The sequence below is a fragment of the Ovis canadensis genome, chromosome 4 (assembly GCF_042477335.2).
Source record: "Ovis canadensis isolate MfBH-ARS-UI-01 breed Bighorn chromosome 4, ARS-UI_OviCan_v2, whole genome shotgun sequence".
NCBI lineage: Eukaryota > Metazoa > Chordata > Mammalia > Artiodactyla > Bovidae > Ovis > Ovis canadensis.
In genome coordinates this window covers 58,172,462-58,191,776 of record NC_091248.1, presented here as the reverse complement: position 1 = coordinate 58,191,776, position 19,315 = coordinate 58,172,462, and the positions used below count along the sequence as shown (strand labels likewise).

The window sequence follows — 19,315 nt, the reverse complement described above, 5'->3', positions numbered from 1 at the left end:
CTTGGAGATGTAGAATACAAATCCTACAGATTTAAACTTCAGTTTCTGTTATTTCTTTTATTACATCATTACTACTTTAAAAATTTTGCCTAATTCCCATGGACAGCTAGGCGTGATTTAACTTGGAATTTTAAATTTTTTGTGTGTTGCTAGTTAGAACTCTTGTGCATACTTTTATGTGGGAAGGAATTAAAATAACTGGTTTCAGAAACTGAGCTACTTCCTATTACATATTTCCATGTGAGCTATGAAAAGCTGTTAACAAGGAGTCTCCAAAAACTTGCATCTGGTTAATACTCTGTACCTTATTTGTGAATTTTTACATACTATGTAATATGATGATAAAAAAGGTAGCTAGATGATATTTAAAATCCTTCCCAGTCCTGCCAGTTTTATATTTTCCATTATTCAATTTCCAAATTCCTTTTTTTTTTCTTATAATTCCCCTGCCCCTTTTTCCCTCGTTCTTATTTAATTTTTACCCCTCTAGCATAGTCTCTCTTCTGAAATGGTTTCAGAAAACAATATGTATATACATGTATGTATATATACATAAAAGAAAGTTTTACAGTTTAAGGAGATTATCCATTTGTATTGTGAACTCTTTGAAGAAGAACATAAAGTATAAATTCTAGATTTCTTTCTGTAACTGGATTTAAGTAGATAAGATCTCCTCATTCTTTTCAGTATTTGTAAGTATTTCTAAAGTTTTAAATAATGAGATAAGTAGAATATGTTTTTCAAGATCCAGGTAAGACCAGGTAAGTAAATCCTTTTGCATCTACTTAATGAATTAGAGATCTGATAATGAACTGTTTTTAAAAACTGAAAAAATTGACTTATATTTTATGTGTAATAGGTTCTCAAACTTTGAGTAAATTTAAATTGCATTATTCAGGTGTTAAAACTGATATATAACAGTAATTTCATATTGCTATAAATAAAATAATGCTTCATTAGGAATTAATTTTACTGTAGATAAAATTTGTGTATTTCTCTCTCTCTCTCTAAAGGTAAACAGCCATATACCAGGAATAGGCTACCAGATTTTTGGAAATGCAATCTCTCTAATCCTGGGTTTAACTCCATTTGTTTTCCGACTCTCCCAAGCTACCGACTTGGATCAACTCACAGCACATTCTGCTTCAGAACTTTATATGATTGCATTTGGTTCTAATGAAGATGTTATAGTTCTTTCTATGGTTATAATAAGCTTTGTGGTTCGTGTGTCTCTTGTGTGGATTTTCTTTTTTTTGCTCTGTGTAGCAGAAAGAACTTATAAACAGGTGAGTATAATATGGACACCTCAATAGAGAATTTTATCCTTTTCATAATATTCATGGTATTCCTGAAGTATTTAAGTATTTCATTAAATCATTTTGACATGCTAATTATTTCCCCATTTTGTTTTTATAATAGTTAACCAAATAAAACCATAATGACTTCTATTTTGTTATTTTTGTTTTTATGTGGTAATCTACTTGAAAATTAATTTTTATTTTAATCTTTTTTAGCGATTACTTTTTGCAAAACTCTTTGGACATTTAACATCGGCAAGGAGGGCTCGAAAATCTGAGGTTCCCCATTTCCGATTGAAGAAAGTACAGAATATAAAAATGTGGCTCTCTCTCCGATCCTATCTTAAGGTAGAATGGTAGTGATAAAAGTACTCTTAACCTGCTGGCTCCCTCTCATAGTTCCAGTTCTTTGTCAGTATGTATGTATGTCTAGATTTATAGTCAGATTTGTACTCACATGGTGCTATGTGGCCACGTCTAGTGTTCATTTTGATCCATTTGCAGAAATTCAAAATGTTTAACTGGTTCTTTACAGTAAAAGATCTGAAGTCCAGAAGACTTAAATGCATTTTAGGTAGATGATTCAAGATCAGATTGTTCTAAATTTATTTTTGTTCATAAATCTCACCAACTACTACTACTCCACAAGCCAGCAGAGGGAGCCCACTGCTTAAAAAAGGAAATTAAAAAAAAAAAAATCTGTCAATGAGCTGCCTCACTGAGGTGACCTATTACTATTTGAAAACTTTAGCTTCCAATTCTAAGCCATCCTTTTCATGCCATTCTTTTCCTTTAATCTTTTAAAATAACTTTCCTAATTATGGAATTAAGATATAAAAGCTCAGGAGGGAAATGGGAAACATCTGAATTAGTTTTAGGAAAACATTTTTATGAGGATTATTTCTTTGTTGCGTACGCACTGTGTATGGAGTAATCATAGCTTAATAAAATTGACCCAAAGGCCGACTATCCTCTGACATGCTTAGATCTTTAATGACTTTTATTTTGAGGTAACAAGGAAAAAGTAGAAAAATTTTGCAGTATTTGTCTCCACTTCTGTTTTAAAAAATTCATTATGCTGTTTATTTAACTTGTTAAACTCAGCTAAGTTAGTCTTCATTGGGCAATGCCACAGATCAGTGTAGATTGTTTTTTCTCACTGTGACACCGCTGGAAGGATGGATATGATCCTTGTTACCTGTCTTAGTGAGAAGCCACCTAAAATTTGCTCTCCGTATCATCCCTGAGCAGGTATTGCATTTTTTTATGCATTGATTATTTTAGTCAGTAAACATTCATTTAATGTTAACCATGTGCCATTCATTATTGATGAGATGAAACTCCCTGCCATTAGGAGCTCATTCTTCAGTGAGGGAAACATGTAACCCTAGGTCTAGGAATTATCCTGAGTACTGACTTCATCTTTTGCATTTCCAACATTCAGTTTATTCAGTTCCCACCCTTTCTGTTTCCAGAATGTATCTCAAATCCATTTACTTCTCTCTCTGTTTTTATTTCCCCAACCTAATTGCAGCCACCAGTTATCTCCTGTATTGGATTACTGCAGTTTCGTCTTATATGGCCTCTCAGCATTCCTGTATCCTCCTTTTAGTATTTTCCTCAGTTTGCTGCCAGTTTGACCATATTCTTAAAACCTTCTGAAAATTCTCCATTGATCTTAGGATGTAGAACCAAATCTTAATTGGCTTTTAATGCCCTTTGTGACTCAGCTCCTGCAGATAGCCTGTCCCTCTTGTCTCATTTTGAAATACTTTCCTCCCAGACTACACTGCTTCAGTGCTTTGAATGTACTGTGATCTTTTCTGTTTTACACTCTTGCACTTGCTTTTCCTTCTACCAATAACACTGCCGTGTGCCATCATGCTACTGCACCCTACTTTGGTGTAAATATCACTTCCTTGGAGAGATCTTCCCAGGCCTACACAGTCCTCCTGAGAGGAGTATGGGCCTGGTAAGATCTCTGTAAGGAAATGATATTTGTACCAAACTTGTCACCAGTGTTCTGAAAGCATTCTATACCTTTCTGTCATAGCTCTCATCACAACTTGCATGTATATCTGTCTCTATGACCTTGATGTTTGACTCCTTGTCTGTTTTGTTCTCTACTATATTTCCACCATCTAGCACTGTCCCTCATTCTGAGCAGGTGTTCAAAAAACATGTTGAATAAATAGTTAGTGTTTGACAAAATGGAATATTTGGGATTTATCCTTCTACAAATTCTAGGCTATATATTCACCATTTTTCATGGTGTTGCCAATCCTCAGGCAATAATAACAGTTTATAATTAAAATTCATCTCACAAATCAGGTATATTTGCAATGTCATAAGCTTATGTCAGTGTGCAGTGATGGATCAGTACCTTAACTGAAAGCATGGAATTAGCTGCTAATTAGTAAATATATTTAAAAGTGTTTTCACTTTTCTCCCCCCAGCGTCGAGGTCCTCAGCGATCAGTTGATGTTATAGTTTCATCTGCTTTCTTGTTGACTATCTCAGTTGTATTTATCTGTTGTGCCCAGGTGAGTTAATTTATTTTGTGTAGAACTTAGATGATCAGATCTATAAATATTCAACCTCCAAGGCTTTCTAATAATAAACAAAGTAATAAGTAATTTGAAATTGAATTTTTACAGTTTATTTTTTTTCAGTAGAGTAAGTAAATGCATCTTACTTATTTACGTGATGAATAATAACTAACTTATTTTCAGGGGTCTATTAATTGAACATAAAATAGTTTTTGTCTACAATTCACCTTTATTTCCCAAAACAAACTGATGAGTGTCTAGAGTTATGAAATTTTTCAGACTATTTTCCATGATCTCTGCTTTATTCACATTTAATATTAACTTTTATTTTATACCTGAATATATCACTGTCACTTGACCGCCTCATCTCTGAAAAAAGAATTCTCATTGACCAAGATTAGTCGGGAAGCACAAAAGTATCTCAGGATATAGTCTACGCTATGAAATTTAAACTTCCGTTTCAAGTAATAAGACATGCTGGATTACCTGAAAATTCTTCTGGTTTAAAACATACAATACTGGGGGAAGAAAACCCAGCATCTTAATATGTATAAGTGAAGTGTTTTATAAATATATATATTGCTTGTATATTTGAGTTTATAACACAGTAAGGGGCCAAAAATGAGGATAAAAGTGAAAAACAGAGCAGTTAAGTATATGTGTTAATGTTAGGTTGAAGTGCTTTGTTTGTGTTAGTATGTGAAAGACTTGAGATTTTACGCCCATTTGAGGACAGGAGATGAGGCCTTGATCTGCTGTCCCTCCTTATACAGATGCTGCAAGGCCAAAACCCTCGAAGGCCTACAGTCTCAGTGGAGAGGTGCAGTAAGACAAGGCTGCGCAACAGCGCAGGAAGACAATAGGGAGCTTGGCCAGTTTTGCCAGTGTTCTGGCCAAGGAGGCAGAGAAAGTCTCTCTTAAGAATATATAAATGTAGGTCAGCTTTTAATACAGATTCAGGGTTCAAGTGTACATTACAGATATTGTCTTGTAGCCGCTGTGTCAAGAAGTTTATATAACAAGATCCTAGACTCCTGGATACCTGAAAGAAGCTAAACCAAGACTGTTCTTGGGGAACATCAACCCTAATCCTCACAGAATTTGCACAGTTAAAGCCCCATCAGGTCTCAGAACACATGAAAAAACTTTCTAGCATGAGTGAGTCAACAAATTAACACACAGCAGGAGTACATCTCCAGCAACTTCGGATCTGATCAGATAGAAACTATAAGCTTGTTTAAAATGACTGAAGATGTAGATAACACTATTGAAAAAAAAGGCAGATAGATTTGAAAAATACCTGAGCATTGCTTCATAGAATTAAAAAAAAAAAAGTCACTGACATTAAAAACACAACAAACAGAAGAAACAGCAAATTGAAGACAAAGATAATTGGTGAGCTGGGAGGTGGAAGAAATTAGCCAGAATATAGAACAGAGATGAAGAGATGGAAATATGAAAAGAAGATCCAACATATATCTAACAGGGATTTCATATTGAAAGAAGAGAGAGAGCAATATTTGGAGAGATGATGACTTAAGAGTTTTTCTGAATTAGTAGAAGACATTAATTTTCAGGTTTAGGAAGGACAAGAACAAGAAGCCACAATAAAAACAAATTGACACTTGGATACATTATAGAGATACAGCAGTAAAGATACTGCAGAACACCAGAAAACAGAGAAACCTAACCCAATCAAAAGGAAGAAGGCTGGTTTCTTTACTCACAATTGCTTGTTGCATTTTAGTCTTTTCTTCAGGGTTTTATTTCCATGTTCCTGAAGTACATCCTGCAGTATTTTTGTCTCTAATGAACATAAAATCTATTTCTGTCAACAAAAGGCACATGGAACATAATAACATTGTCAAGTTTTAAATGTAAAAAGATAGAAAAATACATTGCAGATAAATACCAGCCAAGAGAAAGCTGGAGAAGTAACGTTAATAGCAGATGAAATAGACTGTAATCTAAGACGTGTTACTGGGATAGAGAGAAACCTGACAAAAAGTTTGAAGAATTGTTAGTCAGGAAGATCTAACAATTCTAGAATAGTATGTGTGTTATCACATAACTTCAGTCTTATCTATATACAGCCTAAATCAATAGCACTGTAGTGAGGAATTGACAAAATGCCACATTGGGAGCTTTGAACACATTTCTTTCATTATTGATGAAGCAGACAAAAATATGAAGACATGTATCTAAACAAGACAGTTAAAATTTTATTCTGAAATTGGACAATACATACTCTTCAGACACAGAACAGTTTATTAAACTTTCCCATGTACTAGGTGACAAAATGATTCTCAACTGATACCATACAGACCTCTAGTTATATACTAGAGGTAGAAAACAATGACAGCAAAAAGAAAACCATGCATTTGGAAATTTCAAAACACACTTATAGATAGCAGTGTTTAAAAAGAAAACTCACAGTATTAAACTGAAATAGTTGAGAATTTTTTAAAAAAGAATAGTAGTGTATATTAACGTCATTAAAGTTAAAAGCTTCTGTTGACAGTTTTGTAGAAATATTAATTAAAACTGACTCAGAAAGTAACTGAAGAGCTGGGAAGACCCTGTAGCCATACAGCAGTATTGATTCAGTAGTTTGAAAATCAGCTACCAACAAATATCCCCAAGACCCATGTGATTTTTACAGATGAATTTTGCCAAATGTTTTAATAAACGAGTAACCCTAATCCTATGCAAAAGATCTAGGGAGTAGAAAAAGGGAATATTCCCCAACTCATTTTATGTACTTCATGTAAGTTTGTTACCAAACCAGAGAGACAGTATGAACACAGGAAGCAGTCAACCAGCTTAGATGCAGAAATACTCAGAAGATGAAGCCAGCAGTTAATAACAGTAAATATGCCATGACCTAGACAGCCTATCCCTCCAGTTATCTAGTTTGAACTCCTTCAGTTGATTAAAGGAGAAATCATCTGATCATCTCAATAGATACAGAAAACAAATTGGTAAATTTCAATAGGAGAGTCATAATGTAGTGACTGAAAAGAACTGTTCTTAATATGATAAAGAAAAAATCTTTCAAAAACTGGAGCAAACATTGTACATATGATATTTATTATCTTCGAGATACTCTAAAATCAGGAATGAGATGAGTGGCCTCTTGATCACTTCTAGTTAAGAAAGGTGCTAACCAGTGAAGATAGGGAAAAGAAAGAAATTGTATAAAGATTGGAAAAGAAAAAAAAATAGACTGTATGGATGTCTATGTACAATATTCTAGTAACTTTCCAGACAAATTATTAAAAACATGACACATTTTTTTAGAAGTGCAAGATCAATAAAAATGGATATAACCTCAATATAAAAGAATCAGTTTTGTTTCTTTTTTTTTTAATTTTTTTTTATTTTTTAAATTTTAATATCTTTAATTCTTACATGCGTTCCCAAACATGAACCCCCCTCCCACCTCCCTCCCCATGACATCTCTCTGGGTCATCCCCATGCACCAGCCCCAAGCATGCTGCATCCTGCGTCAGACATAGACTGGCAATTCAATTCTTACATGATAGTATACATGTCAGAATGTCATTCTCCCAAATCATCCCACCCTCTCCCTCTCCCTCTGAGTCCAAAAGTCCGTTATACACATCTGTGTCTCTTTCCCTGTCTTTCATACAGGGTCGTCATTGCCATCTTCCTAAATTCCATATATATGTGTTAGTATACTGTATTGGTGTTTTTCTTTCTGGCTTACTTCACTCTGTATAATCGGCTCCAGTTTCATCCATCTCATCAGAACTGATTCAAATGAATTCTTTTTAACGGCTGAGTAATACTCCATTGTGTATATGTACCACAGCTTTCTTATCCATTCATCTGCTGATGGACATCTAGGTTGTTTCCATGTCCTGGCTATTATAAACAGTGCTGCGATGAACATTGGGGTACATGTGTCTCTTTCCATTCTGGTTTCCTTGGTGTGTATGCCCAGCAGTGGGATTGCTGGGTCATAAGGTAGTTCTATTTGCAATTTTTTAAGGAATCTCCACACTGTTCTCCATAGTGGCTGTACTAGTTTGCATTCCCACCAACAGTGTAGGAGGGTTCCCTTTTCTCCACACCCTCTCCAGCATTTATTGCTTGCAGACTTTTGGATCGCAGCCATTCTGACTGGTGTGAAGTGGTACCTCATTGTGGTTTTGATTTGCATTTCTCTAATAATGAGTGATGTTGAGCATCTTTTCATGTGTTTGTTAGCCATCCGTATGTCTTCTTTGGAGAAATGTCTATTTAGTTCTTTGGCCCATTTTTTGATTGGGTCGTTTATTTTTCTGGAATTGAGCTGCATAAGTTGCTTGTATATTTTTGAGATTAGTTGTTTGTCAGTTGCTTCATTTGCTATTATTTTCTCCCATTCAGGAGGCTGTCTTTTCACCTTGCTTATATTTTCCTTTGTTGTGCAGAAGCTTTTAATTTTAATTAGATCCCATTTGTTTATTTTTGCTTTTATTTCCAGAATGCTGGGAGGTGGATCATAGAGGATCCTGCTGTGATGTATGTCTGAGAGTGTTTTGCCTATGTTCTCCTCTAGGAGTTTTATAGTTTCTGATCTTACATTTAGATCTTTAATCCATTTTGAGTTTATTTTTGTGTGCGGTGTTAGGAAGTGATCTAGTTTCATTCTTTTACAAGTGGTTGACCAGTTTTCCCAGCACCACTTGTTAAAGAGATTGTCTTTACTCCATTGTATATTCTTGCCTCCTTTGTCAAAGATAAGGTGTCCATATGTGTGTGGATTTATCTCTGGGCTTTCTATTTTGTTCCATTGATCTATATGTCTGTCTTTGTGCCAGTACCATACTGTCTTGATGACTGTGGCTTTGTAGTAGAGCCTGAAGTCAGGCAAGTTGATTCCTCCAGTTCCATTCTTCTTTCTCAAGATTGCTTTGGCTATTCGAGGTTTTTTGTATTTCCATACAAATCTTGAAATTATTTGTTCTAGTTCTGTGAAAAATGTGGCTGGTAGCTTGATAGGGATTGCATTGAATTTGTAAATTGCTTTGGGTAGTATACTCATTTTCACTATATTGATTCTTCCGATCCATTAGAGCTCATCAATGAATATAGTAAAGTTGCAGGATATAAAATCAACACACAGAAATCCCTTGCATTCCTATACACGAATAATGAGAAAGTAGAAAAAGAAATTAAGGAATCAATTCCATTCTCCATTGCAATGAAAAGAATAAAATACTTAGGAATATATCTACCTAAAGAAACTAAAGACCTATATATAGAAAACTATAAAACACTGATGAAAGAAATCAAAGAGGACACTAATAGATGGAGAAATATACCATGTTCAGTTTTGTTTCTTTAAGTCAGAAATCAGCAAACTTTTTCTATAAAGGTCCGGACTAAATATTTCAGACTTTTACCTGATACATTCAGTCTCTCATATATTCTTCTCTCCTGCCTCTCCCTAAAAATTGTTAAGTATTAAAAAAAGCACCGTAAGTGACAAAAGAGAATCTGTGAAAAAATACTGGCAAAATACATGGTTTAAATAGCTTTGTTAATCACAATAAATAAATAGGCTTCCTTGGTGGCTCAGACGGTAAAGCGTCTGCCTGCAATGCAGGAGACGCGGGTTCAATCCCTGGGTTGGGAAGATGCCCTGGAGAAGGAAATGGCAACCCACTCCAGTACTCTTGCCTGGAAAATTCCATGGACTGAGGAGCCTGGTAGGCTACAGTCCATGGGATCACAAAGAGTCAGACATGACTTTAGCTTTGTTAATCACAATAAATAAATAACTTCAATAAATCAATAAAAACAGACAACCTAATAGAAAAAGTTAGATACAGAATTTAAAAGGATAACTTAGAGAAGAGGAAACCCAGTGACCAGTAAGCATATGAAACATACTCATCCTCCCTAAGTAATGTGGAAAAGTGAAAGGAAAAGAGTAAGAGAACAATTTACACCCATTAGAATGGCAGGTGTTAAGAAGTTGAATAATACCTAGTTTGGACAGATATGAAGGCAAAGGGAACTCTGATCTGCTGCTGAGAGTATAAATTGGCACAACTGTTTTTCAGAGACAAATTTGTAATATCTGCTAACACTGAATGTGTGACTATCCAAGGCTTTAGCAGTTTTACTCCTATTTATTAACTCCTCAAGAAGGTCTTACATGTGCACAAGAAGACCAGGAGAGGCAGAAGAGAATATTTATTGCAGCATAGTTTGCAATGAGGAAATTGGCAGCCCAGTGAATGTTAATTGGTAGAGTAGGCAAATCCACTGTGGTTGATTCTTTTACTATAATACCTTGCAGTAGTTAGAATGAATGAATGTAAGCTTAATGAATCATGGATAAACTTTGAAAACAAAATCCAGTAGATTAAAAAACAAATTGAAGAATGATAAGGTCAATGTGATAGCATTTATACAAATTCCAACATACATATAACATAGTATAACCATAAATACCTAGCTAACTATAAAAGCTGAGTGGAAAAGGTAAATGCAAAAGTCATTACCCTTACAGAGGGGTGAGGAAGAAGGGCAGTGATGAAAAAGAACAGTTTAAAGGGGCTTCCTTTGAATCTTTACTCTTATTTTTTTGAAAATCTAAAAAATGTTGCAAGATATTAAGATTTAATGAAAGTAAATATGTAGGTTTTGATTATACAATACTCAATACCTTTCATCTGCTTGCAATATTTCCTAAGAAATGTCGAATGTTTGAAAAATGTAACACTATATCCATGATCTATCTGTATGAAGTAAAATTTTACTTTCTTTTAAAGAAGAAATTTTTGAATCACATTCTTCTTCGTATTGCCTTTTCCTTACATTTTTAGTTGCTTCATGTACATGAGATCTTCCTTGATTGTCACTACAATTGGGAACTGGTAATCTGGTGCATCTCGTTAACACTTTTTCTCCTAAGATTTGTTACCCTTGGATCAGAAACAAGTAAAAAATATAGCAATACCTCAATATTACTTACTGAACAGGTGAGAATTCGTGTTAATTATGTTATAAATTAATGTCCGATACCTATATGTTAAACTTAAAAGTTTTCATTTACTTCAGAATTTTTCAGGAACCTCTGTTAAGACCATTTACGTTGCAGAGCAAAACTTGAAATTTGGTAGAGCACAAAACTTTCTTCAGTGTTCTGCCTTGGTACAGATTTCAAGTCTAAGCTATTGTTTCTGTGTCTCATTTTCATTTCATAAGCAGGAAATACCGTTTGTAGAAATGGATGGATTTTAAACCATTGTTGGGATATGTTTGCATTGCAGTGTAGCAGAGCCATATTTGAATAAGCATAAACTTTTATTTGATAGAAAGTGTAAAGCCAAATAATTTTGATGCTTAACTTTATTTTATATGAATTTTAAAAAGTGTTTTCCTTATTTCATAGGAATATTTAAACAAACTTATTGCTAGTGAACTTGTTGAATATTTTTGTCAGGAATAGTTTGATTTTTAGAAATTGGTAACCCTGTCAAACCAAGTCAGTTAGAAGGAAAGGGGAAAGTAGTAAACAAACCAACTGATTTACTTTACTCTGCTGCTGCTGCTAAGTCGCTTCAGTCGTGTCCGACTCTGTAAAACCCTATAGACGGCAGCCCACCAGGCTCCCCCATCCCTGGGATTCTTCAGGCAAGAACACTGGAGTGGGCTGCCATTTCCTTCTCCAATGCATGAAAGTGAAAAGTGAAAGTGAAGTCGCTCAGTCGTATCCAACTCTTAGCGACCCCATGGACTGCAGCCTACCAGGCTCCTCCATCCATGGGATTTTCCAGGCAAGAGCACTGGAGTGGGGTGCCATTGCCTTCTCCATGCTTTACTCTAGTTATTGTTTATTTTCTGTGTTAATTTGGATCTGGGGCTAAACTGTTTCACATTTTAATAAAGAAATCCAGTGTTCCTTCTTTCAGCTTTTAGTTACATTTGAAAAGTTAAAAAAATATTATTTTCTTATAAAATATTTGCTGTAAGAAGTTAGGAATATATAGTTAAGTGTGAAGAAGAATATTAATATCACCTATACTCTTAATAATGGAGAACTACTGCTAATATTTTAGTAAATGTTTTTCAGTTCCTCTTAAAAATGAGTATTAGTTATAATTTTAAGTTTATTTAATTGTTCATTCTTTTTAAATAAAAGATAAACCTCTACTTGAAAATGGAAAAGAAACCTAACAAAAAGGAGGAATTGACACTAGTAAACAATGTTTTAAAATTGGCTACTAAATTGCTAAAGGTAAGAGTGAAATGAAAATGGACATCATGTAGAAAATGCTGTTCTAACTTTTCTTACTGTTTTGTTTGTAGATGCTAATTTGTGTTTGGTTTTCAGGATTATTGAAGATGTTTTCCAAATTATTTTTGAGCACATTCATGCAGTTTACATTTTATTTCTCATTGAAAAGCTAATCAAAGTAATTCAGATCATTTTATTTTGAACTTTTATTCAGTTTTGAAATTTTAAGTCTCTTAATAATGTTTAGAATATTGTAGAAGTTGGCATCTTTGGAAGTTTTTGCATCCTAGAACTTAAAATAGATTTTAAAAAAGATACGATGTTAATTTGCTAATTTTTTTTCATTTTGTATTTCTCAAAGCAGTCTTCTGTTTACTTGGCCTGAATTGGTTTAAAAAGTAGTAATACATTATCACTGTAATAATTATATATCACCAATAAATAAATTTTCAAAGCTTTTTTGGGTAGCAATCAAAAATAATATAATTTCAGTATATTTCATCTCATAACTGTAACTCTTTCAGTTCAGTTGCTCAGTCATGTCCGACTCTGCAACCCCACGAACTGCAGCACGCCAGGCCTCCCTGTCCATCACCAACTCCCGGAGTCTACCCAAACCCATGTCCATTGAGTTGGTGATGCCATCCAACCATCTCATTCTGTCGTCCCCTTCTCCTCCTGCCCTCAGTCTTTCCCAACATCAGGGTCTTTTCCAATGAGTCAGTTCTTTGCATCAGGTGACCGAAGTATTGGAGTTTTAGCTTCAACATTAGTCCTTCCAATGAACACCCAGGACTGATCTCCTTCAGAATGGACTGGTTGGATCTCCTTGCAGTTCAAGGGACTCTCAAGAGTCTTCTCCAACACCACAGTTCAAAAGCATCAATTCTTTTGTGCTCAGCTTTCTTCATAGTCCAACTCTCATATCCATACATGACCACTGGAAAAAACATAGCCTTGACTAGACGGACCTTTGTTGGCAAAGTAATGTCTCTGCTTTTTAATATGCCGTCTAGGTTGGTCATAACTTCAAGGAGTAGGCGTCTTTTAATTTCATGGCTGCAGTCACCATCTGCAGTGATTTTGGAGTGCAGAAAAATAAAGTCAGCCACTGTTTCCCCATCTCTTTGCCATGAAGTGATGAGACCGGATGCCATGATCTTCGTTTTCTGAATGTTGAGCTTTAAGCCAACTTTTTCACTCTCCTCTTTCACTTTCATCAAGAGGCTTTTGAGTTCCTCTTCACTTTCTGCCATAAGGGTGGTGTCATCTGCATATCTGAGGTTATTGATATTTCTCCTGGCAATCTTGATTCCAGCTTGTGCTTCTTCCAGCCCAGTGTTTCTCATGATGTACTCTGCATATAAGTTAAATAAGTAGGGTGTCAATATACAGCCTTGACGTACTCCTTTTCCTATTTGGAACCAGTCTGTTGTTCCATGTCCATTCCTAACTGTTGCTTCCTCACCTGCATATAGGTTTCTCAAGAGGCAGGTCAGGGCGTCTGGTATTCCCTCTTTGGAGGTAATTTAATAAAATATCATTATCACTGCAGTGTTAATAATTCCTTTCTTTCTTAAAAGGAAACCATTTTTTAAAAATCTCTGTTTCTGTAACAAACTAAATGGAAAGTTTAGAATTGTGTATAAGGTGTTCATAGAATAGTAGGAAATTAGTTGCGTCTCAATGCTATGGTTACTTCTTCAGTTAACTAAAATGCATTAACTGACTATAGATTGTGCCTCACAGTATATAGGCACTGAAAAGGGTCAGAGGAGTTAGGTGGGTTTTGTTTTTGTTTTTTTTTTTCCAGTTTTATTTATTTTTGGCTCTGCTGGGTCTTTGTTGCAGCATGGGCTTTTCTCTAGTTGTAGTGAGCAGGGACCCCTTTCTAGTTGTGAGCAGTCTTCTCTTTGTGGTGGCTTCTCTTTTTGTGGAGTATAGGCTGTTGAGCGCATGGGCTTTAGTTGTTCCCAGTCCCGCTCTCTAGAGCACGGCTCATTAGATGTGGCAAATGAGCTTAGTTGCTCTGCAGCGTGTGGGATCTTCCCAGACCAGAGCTCAAACCTATGTCTCCTACTTTGGTAGACAGACTTTTTTACCACTGAGCCACCAGGGAAGCTCTGGGTGAGTTTTTGACACATAAATATTGAGTATCTTAAGAGTCTAGGCACTATGCTAACTAGGAGAAGGCTCTAAAGTTGAGACTTCATGTGAGCAGCTTCATTTGCAAAATAGAGAGAAATACAAAGTTAACCAAAAAACAAAACACATCAGTGTGATCTTTTTTGATCAAACATAGTCTTCTGTTCAGAACCTGGGACAAAATATAGATTGCTCCTTCTTTCTCTTTCTTCACAGCCAAGAAACTCTTGGGCCCATTGACTCATACTCTCAAATATTTTCCAGTTCATCCTCTTTTTCCTACCAATACTGCTGTAAGTCAGACCCGCATCATTTTCACTTGAGCTTCTGATGAACTGAACTCTGAGGGCTTCTTCCTTCTGATCTTGCTGCTCTCTAATCTGTATTTCTCACATGCACATCTGATATACTACTCCCCAAATTAAATTCCTCTTGTTCCAATCTCCTGTCATACTTTGCCTAAAGAATGACCCTTACCTAAGTAGCTAGTTTTATAAAATTTATCCTTGCCTCGTACAACCTGTAACAATTTAAAGGTGCCATGTTCTTGTGTCTTGGGGAATACCTTCTCTCCTCCCATGAACTAAGTTGCAGAAACACCTTCTACTCTGGCCCTCTGCCATTTATACATATTTCTTTTGTGGGACACATAGTTGAATTATATCTTTGCTTGTCTATTAGACTGCAAGGTCCTTCAGCATGAGGACTGAATCTTAACTTTTCCAGAGTCTGCCATGGTGCCTAGCATATATAGAACTTTACTTAAATGTTTGAGTCAGTGACTCAATTAATGAATCTATGCATTTGAAAATTATCTCAAAGGGGGATTATATATATATGCATATATGTATGTATATGTGTGTGTGTCTGTGTATAGACAGAAAATTTGGCTAAATAAATTTCTAATTCTTATGCAAAAATAATATTGTTCTCTTTCTCTTTCAATTTCTATTACAGTGAAAAGTATTCTTTAACCTTATAGCTACCAGACCAATAGTTATTAGTCATTCATTTGGGACAGAAATTGGAGTTACAAATTTAGGTTATAGATTTCTTTTAAATGAAAGTTACGTTCTCCTAAGAAAACCTAAAAGTATATTTACTTACTTCAGGTTTAACCAAGTTTATTGTAAGACTATCATGATTTGTAACTGTCTTTTGAAACAGTGTTTATAAAAATTCTCTTTGCATATTGCCCTGAATTAGTTTAACTAATAATTCTCAATGAATCTGGGTTCATGGTTTTTTCCTCTTCTACTAGGAATTGGACAGTCCCTTTAGACTATATGGACTTACAATGAATCCACTGCTTTATAACATCACCCAGGTTGTCATCCTGTCAGCTGTTTCTGGTGTTATCAGTGACTTGCTTGGATTTAATTTAAAGGTAAGGGCTTGCAGGTATTTTTAAATTTCTTAGTACCCTATTACATTTTCGTGATGTTTATTTCACCCTAACACTTTGAGATCTCACATGTATAGTAATGGAGTCATTTTGGTTATATTATATACAATTAATGAAGATAACTTAACATTTAATTTCAAAGAATGATAAATATTCTTGGCTTATAATACTGATGGAGCTTCTCATTCAGAACAGTATTTGTTACAAATGGTACTCTTGGATAGGATAAGTGGAAGTGTTTATTTTTGCTCAAATATAAGATAAATCTAATTTAGATGATTTTTTAAAAAAGAGCCCTATTACTGGCTTTGGCCAAAAGCTATATTGTTTATCTATATAGCAATATATGCATCCTCCAACAGGTGCAAAGCTGCTAGCAAATAAGGTGTAGAATGTTTATATTAACCGGTAGTAGATGTATATTGTCACTTTCCAGTTAGAGAAAGCAAGAGAAATTGGGGTCTCACTTTTTTGTTTGAGGTGAATTCTTAAAAATAAAAGAATGAAAGAATTTAAAATAGTAGAACCTTCAGTTGTTTATGAATGAAATTTAGATAAAAAACAACATCGTATGATATAACTTAATAAGTTGCAATATCAAAACTGGCTCTAATGGTCCCTATATGTATTATTTTTTCACTAGCTCTGGAAGATTAAATCATGACAATTCAGAGAAAAGAAGATGTAGCCTCTTTTCCAGAATAAGAGTACCAACTAAGCTGCCTGAAAGCAGTCACTGACTCTTTGCTTCAGGAATCTCAGCTGAGAAATCGAAGTGTTTACATCAGACTGTCCTGTGCAATTCTTATATTTATTTCACTTGTTCACTGTTTTTTACATCTAGTCTTTATATTTTATTTTTAGCATTGATATACTTAGTTGTTGAAAGGGTGATGAAACTGATGTCCAGATACTTGAGATCCTGGTAATTGCTCATAAAAAATGACAACAAATTGTGAGAATAGAAGCCATTGCTAAACACTGTTTCTCCATCAATGCCGTGACTTGCCTTACTTGAAGTAAACGTCTTTAACTTTGTAATCTTGCATTAGACTCAGCTAAACACATAAAACATTTTTATTCAGTAAATTAAGATCCAGTCCGGGTTTCTTTTGAGTCATTTTGAAACAATGCCAGGATCTAAACTGATTAAGCTGCAGTTTAAGCACCCTTCAGTATTAATATCTATGGTATTACACAACAGGTCAACAAGTGCTCTTTGATGATAAAACTCTTAATAGAGCAATAATTGTAAATGGTTACCATACTGTAAGATATTTTGATAAAAATAAGTAGTAATAATTGTATTTATTTGAAACACTGGGCTGTTTGCACAGCTCCAACTGTGCATGCTCAAAATGTGCACTTTTTAAAATTGTTACTTTTAATGTGTGTCTTTATATGGGGTGTACTATAATGTGTCTTTATAGTGTACTAGGGCATGATATGGTATCCTTTTGAGTGAGGTATATACTCATCTCACAAGTGAAGTGCCTATTGATATTACTCAAGTATGTTATGTTTACTCAAGTAAAATAATTTTCTCCCCATGGTACACTATCGTGTATGCTATTCATACCGCACTCAAATGAACAACTTAAGAATAACATTAAGAACCAATCAGATATTCCTGATTGCTAGCTGTAAAACTATATATGAGTTTTCAGGAAAAATAGCGATAGCTTGCAAATTCTACTATCTAGTACATCCCCCTCCTCAACTCGCAGTTATATAAGGGCTATTTTAGATGCTTTTAACCTAGAAAGTAACCCCCTTCCTCCCCTCCAAATAATTTGCCAAGTGTCCAAATGAGAACTTATCTGTTGGCATGTTAGGTAAATAGGGCAACTATGATGGTATCTTACATTGGGCCTTGATTTTAAGTTGTTATATTTACACAATCAAATTTTAGGAGTTACATGAAATATGAAATGTTTTAGCAAGCTTTTTTTTTTTTTAACTGGGTGTCTAGTTTTTAAAAGACTTTATTTGAAACAATCTAGAATTTTCTTGGTGCAAGTTGTATCATGTTGAATATCCTCACCTTTTTTTACCATGTTTTAGGGAATTTAAAATAATTAATTGTAAATGATTTATTTGACTGGTGCAGTTTTAATCCCCAAATCATAATCTTAAGATCAGGAATGTGTGGAGAACAGAGCCATATCATAATATCACTTTGTTCTCACCATTCCTTTTGATCAGCCTCAAATCAGCCTCATTGTATAGAAAACAAAAATATTTTGTTTTATTTGCCTATGTTCTAATATGTTTAATAATGACCAAAGTGCATTCTGAGTTTTTTCAAGGAATGTATTACTGGAGCTTTAAGAACATACTTTTTTTCTCCTGTGAAAAATTAGGCTTTGTCTGATATGTTTATTCTTCCTCTATTGTCTAATGTTGAGGTTGTTTTTAGGAATTATATTTTATAAAGTTTTTCAAGATAAGGTACATACCTATACAGAACTTAACATTTTGCACAGAATATATTGAATATATTTTGAGAAAAAAAAGTACAGCATGAGTTCTGTTAGGAATAAAAATGAAACTATTGTATCTCACACACAAAAAAAAACTTATTTCAGAATGGAAATATTTTTGAGAAAAGTAGCTGAGTAAACTGATTTAGGAAAATGCTTGTTTTTTGATTGAAGTTCATTTCAATTTGGAGTTGAGAGTTGATTTATTAAGTACAGTGTACCTCTCAACATGGTATTAATATGTTGAATTATGTCACTAATATGGCAGCGGTAGAATACTAAGAGGAAAAAGTTATCATTTTAGGTAATTTCAGAACATTAATGGAACTGTTTTCAAAGCAGAAAAATTGACATTGCTGCCTTTAAGAATACAATGAATGTAAGAAATTGAAAGAAATTGTAATATACCACATAATATGGAAAAGACAGTTCAAAGATAGAATTGTGGCAGATGTTGTGTGTTAACTGTTGTTTCTTTGCCACATGTATCATATTTGAAAGTTTGAATGGCAAGTTTAAAATAAAACGTTCTATGACTGACAGTGTTAAACCTGGAGTGGGTTTGGTTTTTTTGGATTGTTTTTCATATTTTCAAGTCATGCACATTTCTATGGTAATTTTGTATTTACTGTAGCATAAACTTTAGGTATAACTGTTAGATTTGAGGGGAGTGGGAATATATTTTTAAAACGTTTCCAACATTTCAGATTTTGTGTTATGATTCTCAGAATAGTAAAGAAGAATTGGTGCACAGGCTTTTCATCACCAAAATGCTATGACATCATTAATGTTTGTTGCTTGTTTGTATTTAAATACAGAAAACTGGCTGTACCCTGGGATATTAAAATTCATTATCAGAAGGATTGTGTTTTTAACCAAGTGATTTTACACGTGATTCAACAAGAGAGATCATGGCCACCAATAACATGGGTAAGCGTTGTAATATTTCTGTTCTCTGACTGGTACAAATGTTCCTAGGCCTTAATCAGGGACTTTTCATTGAAGTGCACTTTCCAACTTTCTTTAAGCTTATAATTGGGTCTCTTAGTGAGTCTCCCTTCACACTTACAGATAGAGCAATATGACTTGCATCTCTTTATATTGTATCACTTAGAACACTAATTCTCAACCATTTTTCTGCCAACCTTGTAAGAGAGATACCACAAATGCTTATC

General features: G+C 34.4%; 1 protein-coding gene across 7 annotated transcripts in view; it reads left to right on the top strand.

Annotated features, from left to right (window-relative positions):
- The window catches only part of PHTF2 (putative homeodomain transcription factor 2), a 137,466-nt gene extending 118,776 nt beyond the window's left edge, over positions 1-18,690 (top strand). For 6 of the 7 annotated variants that reach the window (XR_011256646.1, XM_069587795.1, XM_069587791.1 and 3 more), the window contains 7 exons: positions 1,014-1,286; positions 1,515-1,646; positions 3,755-3,841; positions 10,693-10,848; positions 12,012-12,107; positions 15,514-15,639; positions 16,301-18,690. Coding sequence is in view for 6 of the 7 variants with exons in the window: in XM_069587795.1 (XP_069443896.1) it covers positions 1,014-1,286; positions 1,515-1,646; positions 3,755-3,841; positions 10,693-10,848; positions 12,012-12,107; positions 15,514-15,639; positions 16,301-16,321 (891 nt within the window). In the remaining variant the exon portion in view is untranslated. Of the gene's footprint in view, positions 1-1,013; positions 1,449-1,514; positions 1,647-3,754; positions 3,842-10,692; positions 10,849-12,011; positions 12,108-15,513; positions 15,640-16,300 lie in introns of those variants that run through there. The other variant, XM_069587796.1, reaches the window with a different exon arrangement.
- The last annotated feature ends 625 nt before the right edge of the window (positions 18,691-19,315 follow it).